General features: G+C 42.8%; 1 protein-coding gene across 1 annotated transcript in view; it reads right to left on the reverse strand.

Moving 5' to 3' along the window:
- FASN (fatty acid synthase) overlaps nt 1-12,392 on the reverse strand; it is a 48,453-nt gene that overhangs the window by 3,752 nt on the left and 32,309 nt on the right. Inside the window, 13 exon segments of the mRNA XM_067308130.1 lie at nt 446-697; nt 875-973; nt 1,546-1,766; nt 2,236-2,463; nt 3,265-3,453; nt 7,014-7,256; nt 7,575-7,726; nt 7,877-7,968; nt 8,445-8,596; nt 9,721-9,922; nt 10,206-10,429; nt 11,588-11,710; nt 11,862-11,981. Coding sequence (XP_067164231.1) covers nt 446-697; nt 875-973; nt 1,546-1,766; nt 2,236-2,463; nt 3,265-3,453; nt 7,014-7,256; nt 7,575-7,726; nt 7,877-7,968; nt 8,445-8,596; nt 9,721-9,922; nt 10,206-10,429; nt 11,588-11,710; nt 11,862-11,981 — 2,297 coding nt within the window.

A 12,392-nucleotide genomic window follows, 5' to 3' on the forward strand; every position in this document is an offset into this window, starting at 1 on the left:
GTGACTAAGCAAAGCTGCCTCTATTGGCAGAAGGCCAACATTTGCTCTTCAAAGATCTGCCCGTTTGCGCTGGAGAAACTGTAGGGGTCTACAGTCAAGAAAAGAAGCTTAAATTTATTTCTCTGGAGTTGCTCTCTTTTAACATCTTTGTTATATAGAGTATATTTGGGGAGTTGCAAGAATTAGCCATGGAAAAGAGTTATTTGTCCAATATACAGGTTAGACCTTCTCTTGGCCCTTACTATCTCGAGAGAGTGCCTGGAACCAAATCAACTCATTTGCTTTTCAGGGCTCTTCCTTTCTTTGTAGGGCACAATGATTTTTTTTTCTTCTTCTCAGGTGAGTTTCATCCCTTCTCCCTCAGTAAGAAGGATTTTCTATGCTTTTCTTTTGTTCCCCAAACTATCAGAGAATCTCAAGAGTCACCAGCATGCCTCAGACTGACCTCTGAGAGTCTGTAGTCTCCACCCAGGCCTTCTTCATATTCATTGTGAGTCTTTGCCCGCATCAGTGTCACGTTCCCATGATACTTGGACTCTGGTATATACTTGTCAGCAGCCTTCAGTTTGTGGTAAAAGGAAGCAGCAGCAAAGCTGAGTGCCTCACGATTGATGTTTTCATGGATCTGAGTTATCAGGTCTGCAGCAGCGTTGACACGGGCCTCCAGATCTTTTAGGGGCAGAAGAATCTCCAACAGCTGGAAACATTATGATTTTTTTTCCATTATTTTCAACATCTAAGTATCTGGCTACATTAAAACAAGCAAACCAACCCCAAAAACCACCACCACCGCACACTAAAACATATCACACACTAAAAAAAGAAAAAAAACCCAAAACTCCCTCCTCTTTGCACTATAAGAAACAAACATTACTTTATTGTATTCAATGCCTGTAAACTGCTGAACAAAGGCACACAATGCTTCAGTCTCCAATGCAGCCTCATTTCCTTGGGTCAGTTTGGCTCTGTAACTCTGGAAAAGAGAAAAGTGAAATACTAGCACGAGAGGGATATACTTGCTCTTGAATGTTAGATAAAAAAAATTCCAGAACGTAGGGCTCTGAACTGGGTGTGTGGGGGGACAACTGAAGCTTGGGGGCCTGGGGAGGGGTGAGGGGAGAGATACCTTGAGGACAAAGATTAGAATGCTAATCCACAGGTGACAATTGTCAAGAGCTGAGGACCCTCTAGAAACCACTATGGTAATGAAAATGAAGGCTTAAGCAAGGTTTCCCAGCACCCCACATTAGGATGTCATCTTGCAGGCTCTAGGATCTTCCACGAGACATATACTAATATTACAATTTACATGGCAAGAACAGCATTTGTGCCCCAGCCCTAGCCAGTTAATGAAGCCCTTGCTTCCCCACCCTCCAGTAATCCCTAAGTGTCCATAATTTACTATTGCAGCTCTTTCCCACCTCCCCTGTTATGAGAGTTGTCAGTTTTTCAGATGGCTCACATATAGAATATTAAACTCCCAAAACGTGAGCCCTGATGAGACAGGATGGTCTCCAGATGGAAGATTTTCCTAGCATCTCTTACTTGAGTATATGCTGCCACAAACGAATGAGACCCATCAAAGAGGAACAGACTGTTGAGTGCCTGGGAAGCATTTTGTTGCGCTTGTAGTTGGGAGCACATTTCAAAGGCTACACAGGCACCGAAAGAATATCCAGCAATACGATAAGGTCCTTCAGGCTGTATCTGCTTCATACAGTCAACGTAATAGGCTGCCAGGCTCTGTATGCTGTCCAGGGGAGCAGCTAGAACATGAGACAAGATAGAGTTAGAAACAGGCTTCAGTCAGACAGACACTGGGAGAGACAATTATGTTTTCATGAGCTCCAAAACAAACCTATTAGAAACATCCAGGTTATTTTGAAGGTAAATTTCTAAACAGATAAATACACAATTATGGTTAGCTTGGGTTTAGCCTACGTTTTGGACAAGGAATAGTAATGCTCCTGTCTTTCTAAAAGGCAGGTAGAACACCATGCCTTATTTTCCTCCCATGTGATAATCTACTGGCAGGGACTGAATGCAACATACAGTTGTTCCATTTGCCCTTACACATGCATCTTCAATCTAACTTAGTACACAGCCCTATGTGGACTGTGGGTACTGATGTTTGATCCTCCGAGTTTAAGAGTCTAGAGCCAAGCTTCCTCTACAAGGACACTAAAATTTAGAATATTAGGTTTACAAATTCAAGATGTACAAGAACTTAGGTACCTTTTGTGCACTGGAGCCCATAGCATGGCATATGAAGTCTGGAGGCAAGAGTGTGGAAGACTGTGATGGATCCTTCAATGGGGTGAACAAGGAAAAGAGGGCGTTCTGTGCTCTGAACATCATTGAGACAGGTGATTGTTGGACCTTCTGGATTCACCAACAAGCTGTTCAGATCTAGTTTTGGAGGCTCACCCGGGCCGGTCTTCATAGGTTGAGATGGTTTCAGCTCTTTGAAGGGAAGTATGCCAGACAAACCCAGTTAGATTCAGGACCAGATTCTCGGTCATATAAACATAGCCCTAAGAGAGATGCTAAGAGCTGTACTGGATTAGCCCACTGGCTTGCTAAATCATCAGGGCACAGACAGAGAGACCTCCCCACTGTCAGCTGCTCATTGGCAGCTGTATGTGCTTTTACCTAGCAGTAAGCAAGACATTAAGTTATTTATTCCTCAGAGAGGTAAAAGGTCTCAAATTACATCCTGCACACTACCATGTAAGAGCACTCATGCAGGCAGTTACTACAGAGCAGCTGATTGACAGTACCTTGGTTATGGATCCATGGCATAATACTATAGGGAATTTAAGCCATTTAGAGTTCTAGAGAGACTATTTTTGTCAGGCTCTTAAGGAGGGTGGGCACACAGGAGATACTTATCACTCTGAGCCTTGGCTAGGAATATTTCTATTGCCTTGGTCTTGCCTTTACTATTTTCTTATTTTTCCTAATAGCATAGCTACTGTATGACTCTGTCAGGCCCAGTATTATATCTGTATTACTGATACTACCCAGGCAGCAGAGCAGCTTGCAAGACCTTTCTTATATCCTTACCCCATAAATGATGGTCCTAACCCAACGGTCAGTGCACTTCAGTGGCATGTCTGTCATTTAAAATCCTTTCAGCTATTATTGGATCTTATTTCATCATTTAACAGAGGCTTATGTCATTAGAGATGGAAGTGGTGGGTTGGGAGCTTAGTTGTTTGGGTTCAGGTGATTAGCATAGTAACCCTAATCCAGATGCCATACCCTCTGCCATCCCAGACTTGGAGGAAAGTTCACGTAGTTTGTTGATTGTAAGGAGTCGAATTTCTCTCATGGTCATAACGATGTCATAGTCCCTCTCCAGTGTCTGGCGCACCTCCACACCCATCAAGGAATCCAAGCCCAAGTCTGCCAAGGAGCTCTCAGCATTCAGACTACTCACATCACGGACACCTGAGGAAAAACAGTACACATATTTAAAAAAAAAAAAAAAGCTGATTTCTTTTTCAGCTCTTGGCCTCTCTAGCAATCTTCTCAATTTCCTTCTTTTCTCCTCAAACCCAAATAATATGCAGCTGCAGAAGCAGAACCCCCTTTCAGAATTACCTAATGCTTTCACAAATCATCTCTTCTACAATCCAGAGCTGGTCACATGGGATCTAGTCTTTAGAGTACATGTTAAACGTACACAGCTTGATGACAGCTAAACAGCTGTGAATGTCAGCCTATAAGCTCTAGATCAAGTTCCCAATAGCCAGCTGGAAGAATTTCACATACTGGAGGCTCTAACTGAAACAGAAGTCTTAGACCTGACACAACTAATTCTAGGCTGTAACATGAAATTGGAACAGTTGTCAGTGGCAATGATGGTTGATTGCAGCACTTGATGCTTACCACAGGAGAAATTACCTCTTCCTTCAGTCTCAGTCCCCTTTTCCCCTTCAATTTCTGCACTGTTCTAAGTCTCTCACCCTTCCCTTTCCTGTAAAGCTTCTCGTAACAGCGGCTGCACCTACATCTCTTCCCCCCTTTCCCCCCTCCCCCCCCCCCCACACCACTTATTCTGCCCCATGTTGCCACCCAGGCTTCTTCCTAGCTTCTCCCTCTGCCATCTTCACCCACTCACAGAATCACAGAATGGTTGAGGTTGGAAGGGACCTCTGGAGATCATCTAGTCCAACCCCCCCTTCCTCAAACAGGGTCACCTCGAGCAGGTTGCCCAGGACCCTGTCCAGACGGCTTTTGAATATCTCCAAGGATGGAGACTCCACAGCCTCTCTGGGCAACCTGTTCCACTGCTCAGTCACCCTTCACAGTAAAACAGCTTTTTTCTTATATTCAGCTGGGACTTCCTGTGTTTCGGTTTGTGCCCGTTGCCTCTTGTCCTTTCACTGGGCGCCACTGAAAACAGTCGGGCCTCATCCTCTTTACATCCTTCCTTCAGATGCTTATATGCATTGATTAGTTCCCCCCTCAGTCTTCTCTTCTCCAGGTGGAACAGTCCCGGCTCTCTCAGCCTTTCCTCATTTGAGAGATGCTCCAGTCTTTTAATCATCTTAGCAGCTCTTTGCTGGACTCACTCCAGTAGCTCCATGCCTCTCTTGTACTGTGGAGCCCAGAACTGGACACAGCACTCCAGATGTGGCCTCACCAGGGCTGAGTAGAGGGGGAGGATTACATCCCTCGACCTGCTGGCAACACTCTTCCTAACGCATCCCAGGATACCATTGTCCTCCTTTGCTGCAGGGGCACATTGCTGGCTCATGGTCAACTTGTCCACCAGGACACCCAGTTGCTTCTCCGCAGAGCTGCTTTCCAGCAGGTCAGCCTCCAGCCTGTACTGGGGCATGGGGTTATTCCTCCCCAAGTGTAGGACTCTGCACTTCCCTTTATTGTTTTATTATTACTCATGAGGTTCCTCTCCACCTATCTCTCCAGCCTGTCGAGGTCCCTGTGAATGGCAGCACAGCCCTCTGGGGCATCAGCCACTCCTCCCAATTTTGTATCATCAGCAAACTTGCTGAGGGTGTACTCTGTCCCTTCATCCAGGTCGCTGATGAATAAGTTGAACAATACTGGACCCACTACTGACCCCTGGGAGAAACTGCTAGCCACAGGCCTCCAACTAGACTTTGCACCACTGACCACAACCCTCTGAGCTCTGCCGTTCAGCCAGTTTTCAGTCCACCTCACTGTCTGCTCATCTTGCCCATACTTCATCAGCTTGCTTATGAGGATGTTATGGGAGACAGTAGCAAAAGCCTTCCTGAAGTCAAGGGAGACAACAGCCACTGTTCTCCCCTCATCTATCCAGCCAGCCATTCCATCGCAGAAGGCTATCAGGTTGGTTAAGCATGATTTCCCCTTTGTGAATCCATGATGATTACTCCTGATCATCCTCTTATCCTTCACATGCTTGGAAATGGTACCCAGGATCAGCTGCTCCATCACCTCTCCTCCCTTCCAGACTAACTCTACAGCTGGTATACTTTCCCAGACACTCCCTCACACTTCACATAGCTTATTCTGTGAAGTCAGATTTGCTGTCAGTTGCTACACATGATTCCTTAAGTAATCCTGAGGAGACTGTCTTTTTTTTTTTTTTTTTTAATTTGTCTTTGGTAGAAAACTAAGAATCAGTATACACTTCTGTCTGGAAAAGAGACAGCTGAAGCGGGACATAGCAGAGTTGATAGGGATTAGTCACTTTCAACACAAGAACAAGGAACACTAAATGATGGTAAAAGGAAGCAGGTCCAAAACAGATGCAAGGACGTGGCACTTCTTATAACACATGGTTAAGCTATGGATATTAGATGTTCATATGGGATCAGTGACAGAGCTGATAAATGAAATACACTACAGGTTACTAAGAACATAAAACCCACTTTTTGTGGCAGGGGGAAATTCCCAAACCACATGTTTGAAAGCTGGAATAGTACTCAGCAAGTTAAACATATTTGCCCTATTATACGCTACCCTAGGATTTTGTTCTTGTGGACTGCTGTTCCTACGGGTTCTCCATTTGGAGAGAGGCACCAGTCCACTCCTAAAGAACTTCAGAGGCTGAGGAAGAGATTGCATGCTTGTGCATGTAGACACACTAAAGGAGAAAAGCCCCCATTGAAGGAACAAATGGATTATTGGGGACAATGAAAAAGAAGAAGCAGTGCCAAGGTGGGGGTGGGGAGGCAAAGAAAAAGACAGGGGAAGAGAGGGAGGAGAAATCAGAGGGAAATGCTGAGTAGAGTGCCTACAGCAGCTTCACTGCTTTCCAAAAGCATTGAGCTGATAGACACTGTCCAGTAATACTTGGCTTAGAGACCTGGCAGGCTGAGGGAGATTGACTTTTGGCCACTGGTCATATTGGCTTCTCTGTTTAGTACCTGGTTTTATACCCTGTCCTAACAAAACCTTGAAGCCCTCTCAGAAAGGGAAGGCGCTAGAGGAAAAAAGGAAAAGAAAAGAAAAGAAAGTAGTCAAGGAAAAAAAGCAAACTGATTCCAAAGGACAACAAATTAAACAAAGGGAAATGGTGCAGAGAAAATAAATACAAGCTTTTTTAAAGTAACAGACAGATAGGGAATCAGAGGTGTACAATACACATTTAAGAGAGCACTCCCAAAAGTTCCCATCACTCTCTGAAGCCGGACAACAAGCCTCTGGCTGCTGCCCGGTCTTGTTCTGCCTAGTGGTGTGGCAAAATGAGGGAAACAGGCTTTTTGTCACTATTGGACACAGGATCCTGGGACAGATTGACCTTTGATATAACCCCATAAAGCTGTTCTCAGGTTCTCATGCACACTGCTAAGGAAATAACCATACCAGCAATATCCCCATGACTGCTCAGACAAAGAATGCTTTCACAAGCAATCAGAGAATGAGGCACCATACATCTATCCTCACTTTCCTCCAAGCAGCTGTTGAGAGCATTATTCCCTGCAGAACATCCTGGAGCAAGACAACTTCTAGAAATCAGTGTCAACTATGCAGTTACTAGTCTCTGCACCTACCCAGAATGTGAGCAACAGCTTCCACAAGATCCCGTTGACTGCCTCCTTCACTTTTCACAGAGACCTTCTCTGCTAGGACAAAACTGGACATGACAGGATGAGGTTGATTCAGGAAGATATCAAGCACCTCCAGGCATGAGCTGATCTGCTGGGGAATGGTTCCCCCAACCACAACCTCTCTGTTTCCCAGTGTCTTCAGAAGGATACCCACATCACCAATGGCTCCCCATTGGATCGCCAGGCCTGGAGGAAAAAGCAGAGGAAAGAACACATTAGGCTTTTAATTAACTTTTAGTTAGTTAACTAAAGCACTTGGCAGCAACAAAAGGCAGTTGAAAACACCTAGGTGAATGCCTGTGTGCATGAAAGTGAATGGCATTTCCTTTGTACTGTTAAATAGCATGCATTCATACATGAATGACTTGGAAACAGCTAGGAGAGGAAACACCTTTCAACACTCATGATCACACCAGACAAGTCCACAAATTTCTGGGGAGCTGGTTCTCCTCTGGATGTTTGAAGGGATGTATTTTTCCACCAGATGAGTAAAAGTTATCATACCTGGAAGTCCATCATGGTGTCGCTGCTCACAGATACGTTCCATGGTAGAATTGGCAAAGCCATAATTGCTTTGCCCAGCATTTCCTCTTCCACAGCTTACAGAGGAGAATGCAACAAAATAGTCCAGGTCTGGGCACTTCTTACGAGTCACCCTTGGCAAGGAACAGGGAGAGAAAGCCGTTAGAAAAAACTGCTAACTACGTGCTGCCATGGAAGGACAGGGCAAGACTAAAATGACTAAGTTGGATCAACCTCTATCACCATACATGCAATTCATATCTGTCCCTTCTACAGAGGCTTACCAATCCAAATGAAGGGTGCCTGAATACTTGGGCTTGTTGACCTCCCAGAAGAATTCTGGGGTCTGATTTTCAATCATGCCATCTCTAAGGACCTATCAGAGACAAAATAAACATTTTCAGTACCTCTAGTTTCTCTGTTTAAAGTTGCCACATGTTTTGACATGTGACAGAATATCACCACACAACACATTTTTGTAAGTCTCTAGCACAGACATACCCTGAAATACAACAAGGCTAACATAGTTTTTTGTTAAGTCTGTTCTTTTCGGTACTGACACTGCAGTCTTCACCTGGCAAATTCTGCATGGGATTTTTCTTGTCCCCAGGGGTCATGGGAAACATTCATCTTATCCCAGAACTGAGCTGGCTGACCAAATACTGTTGCTCTCCAGGTCAAGAGGCCAGACCCCTAAGCCTGTAGGTCACCAGGTAACATGAAAGCAAAATGCCTTTTGAAACAGAGAGGCAGTCTAAAACTGTTTGAACCTGGACTGGTGCCTACCCTCTGTACAAATACCATTTTCATGGCTGCTATCTCTTACAAGTCCTGACCATTTCTAGCACTTACCACAGCCAAATTAAAGATGCCCCCAACTGGTCCAAGCTGCAAAGCTTCTTCTATCAATAGCTGTGTTCCTTCAAGTGTTCCAATATCACTGGTGGATACCAACACTTGGATTCCCATTGCTTTCCATTCGCTAACTCGCTTAGCCTGATAACCTGCAAAAATAAGGTGAACAATGCATGGGATGAAGCATTCAAACCACCATGCTTTGGATAATCTATTTCCTGCACTTTTCTGGTTAGACAGGGATTGAACAGATAAATAATTCCTGATTCAGCTAAACAGAAACTCAAAAACATGAGAGCACAAATAAAGTCAGTCTGAAGCAAGAGGAAAACTGGACAGAACTCAAATAGGAGATAGAAATCACTTGCATTTCTTAAGTATTTTGAATAGACCACGAAGTGGAGAAGAGAGTCGGGGAACAAAAGAAGAAAAAGCGTGCAGTAGTGAAGGGAGATGAACTTAAGAATTTGGGTACTGTCTCAGTAAAGAATGAATGGCTCAGAAAGAATGGCTAGATTAGAAGCAAGGCATCAGGTAATAGTAGCACAACCAAAACCGGAGAAGAAAGAATAAGAGTATTTGCACTCCATATGTTTGTAAAAGGGGTGTAGCTATGAGCTTGCCAATAGAAAAGAAGAAATCTGTAAAGTCAGAGTAAAGTTTTGTTATGGCCAAATTTGTGAGAGGAAGCACTGATAAAAAAATCTCAATACTGAGATTGCAATGAAACTGATGCCTCAAAAACACTAACATGTTATCTGATACCAGGGCGCATCTTTACAGATGGGCTGTCTACGTGAATGGTCAAAGGAAACATCCATGGGTATAACCTATTTTTGCTCCTCAAGTTATCTTTAGCAAGAACAACAACATTTATAGGCCTTTGTTTATGGCATTTGATGAGCCACTGGATGAGCCTGCGAGGTAGCTGGGTATAGACTTTTGGAGAAGAGATAAAAATAGAAGCAAGACCTTAGAAGAAATCCTGGGAAAGAAGGGAAAAAAGGGAGAACATGGGTTGACAGGATTAAGAAGCATAAAATGAGAAGAAAGAAGTTGCTGGAAAGAGAGGCTGAGTCAAAAGATATTTCCTTCTTTAGAATAAAGGGGATGACAATTTGTTTGAAGTGAGATGATGTATTCATAGGGGGAGGGCAGGGGGGGAAGGGAGATCAAGACATTTGTATTTGCTGATAGAAACTCGAAGGAAGAGACTACGGATCAGGGTCAGTTGAAAGACAGTCAAGTCCTGTCCTTTACGGTCTTTACTTACCAGTTCGTATGCCAGAACGAGATGTCAATATAAGCTTCTGTGCTCCTCTCTCAATTAGCCACTGTGCCAACTCAAGCCCAAATCCTCCTAGGCCCCCTGTGATGATGTAAGACTTGGTAGGCGGACAGGAAGTTCGGCAAATGGCAGAAAATTTGACTGGTTCAGACTTTCTTAAAGGATATTCCTTCTCCTCTTCTTGGACCTTCCAACAAAACAATGAAGAGTTACAATTAGATAGATACACAATGCATTTCCTGTCTTTCCACATAGAGCTATACTCCTCCAGCCAATGGGGATCAAATTTCTAGATCAGAGTGACAAATCTTAGCTACATATGTTACAATGTCAGCAATAAGAGACATAACCCTAGATGTGCTGTCCTAGTTAGGCAACTTCAGCTTGGCTATACTGGATATTTCAACCCAATTCATATACACAGGATGACAGATGAAGCAGAGAATTAAAATCTACAACTATCTCATTACCTTAATCATAACTTTACCAATGTGTTTTCCTTGTGCCATGAACCTGAAGGCAGCTTCTACCTCTTCTTTGTTGAAGACAGTGCTCCTCAGGGGTTTTACCACACCATCTGTTATACCTTTCTTCAACAACTCCGATACTACCTCCCACTCTTGGTTTCCCTCCTCAAAGATTGCATCTAGTAGTATCCCATGAAATGCCACATTCTTGAGAAAGAGAGCCATTCCTAGAAAAAAGCAATTTGGTTATAACCTCGTGCACTGTCGTTTCAAAGATAGTCCTGCTTCTGCTTCTGAAACATTTCTATGTAGTCAATAACACAAAAATGAGGTGTAAAACAGTCATTAGTTGCTAGAATTCTATGTTTTCCAGACTCACACACGTGTACATATTCTCTAAAGGCTATATTAATTAGGCTGCTCTCTTACATACTAGTTTAACAAGACACTCCACTCACATAAGTCAGCGTCTTGTATTTATGACATAACTTCAACAGGATAAGTTATCAAATAGTCAGTCCAATATTAGAAAGAACACTTTGCATGTAGAGACAGCCAAGTCAGAGGTCAGAGAGAAGCTAGAATTCCATGTGCATCCCATCTATCTCCATAGATGATTCTTTCCTGTAGAAGCTTTCTGTGACACTAGGATCTTTTGAAATTTAATTGGAATAAGAATACACCAGGAGGACAGTCTTGCCACTTTTCACTAACCTATTGCATTGTAATATTTGAATTTGTCTCTCCACCCAGGAGAAATCAGATTAATCTTGCCCCTCCACCATCAAAATGCCACAGGAACTTAGCAAAATAACATATTAAGGTTCCCTTGGATCAAGTTATTTGTAATTAGCTGAAAAGTTCCAATTATTCTCGCTTTATAAGTGATCAAGCTTACCTAGAACTGAGGGTAAAGACTTCACCTCATACAGCTATGAACTTCCTTTGCTAGTTTTATAGTACAATAATACATTATAAATGGACCTCTTAATTCCCCAAAAGCTTATAATCTTACTACCTTCTAGTCAGTCAAACATTTCATAGGCATTATGTCCTATGCTGATTTTAAGGAAAGACTTTAATGAAGATAACTCAATTTTGTATGTTTTATGACAGTCTTCCAGAAAATGTAGAGTGCCTTGTTTCTCCCAGAAAGCATTTGTTGAAAAGACTAGATAAATGGTTAGTGATAAAAACAAAATAAAATTTGCAATGATGCATTACACAGGGCTTTCAAAGCCAAGGCAAAATTTCTATTACAAAACAAATATTCCAGCTAAAAGCTTTCTGCATTTGAAGATTAGTCTGGATTAAGACAGTGAATAGACTGTGCTGTTAAGCTTGCCTAAGCATAACAAGAGATGTTTCCTGATGCCCTGTCTTACCAAGCTGACTGTTGTTAGACAGATCAAATTTGCCTATTTCCAAAAAGCGCCCATGTCGAGCAAGACAACGCAAACTGGCTTGGAGCTTCTCTTCTGCCAAAGAATTTAGCACAAGGTTGACACCTGCAATGAAAGGAGAAGTAACTATTTAATGAACTCAGTCTGCTGAGAGTTTAACTCTGTTGTCTAGTGACTTATTTTGTCTTTTGGAAAAATGCAACTGTGTAATGTGACAGCCAGCAAAAGTAAGAAGGAAAAATGTTCCCGGACTTACCTTTTCCACTGGTAACTCGCAGTATGTGTTGCTCAAAGGTAGTATTTCGGGAACTAGCAAAGCTATTAGCATCCAGCTGTGGGAATCTTGCTTGGAGATATTCACGTTTCTCAGCAGAGCCTGAAAGTAGAAGACAGGCTTAGTCTTCAATGATGGTAGTATTTTTTTGTTCTTTTTTTTTTTTTTTTTTTTTTTTTTGACTAAAACAGCACATTTTCATCTTTGACGTCTCGGGAAAGATGTGGAGTCTGAGAAGCCATCAAACACTTGTTTCAAAGCTCTCAGACCTTTGTCCTAAGGTGTCAAACCTTAGGACAAAAGCTGGTCTAACAGTTTCTGCTTATTTATGTGATAAAGCAATGGCTAGAGACAGATCAAGCCTTACAACAGATGATGTTCTTTGATCACATAACTCAATTTAACAAGAAGCAGTCTTGTTTTTCTCTCATACTTTTGAATAACATAACGTACAGAAGGTAGATGTTTGTTGGTGCTGTAGCAATTTTAAGTAAGTAGTCAGCAGCTGTACTT

Source organism: Apteryx mantelli, chromosome 19, assembly GCF_036417845.1.
Source record: "Apteryx mantelli isolate bAptMan1 chromosome 19, bAptMan1.hap1, whole genome shotgun sequence".
Classification (NCBI taxonomy): Eukaryota; Metazoa; Chordata; class Aves; order Apterygiformes; family Apterygidae; genus Apteryx; species Apteryx mantelli.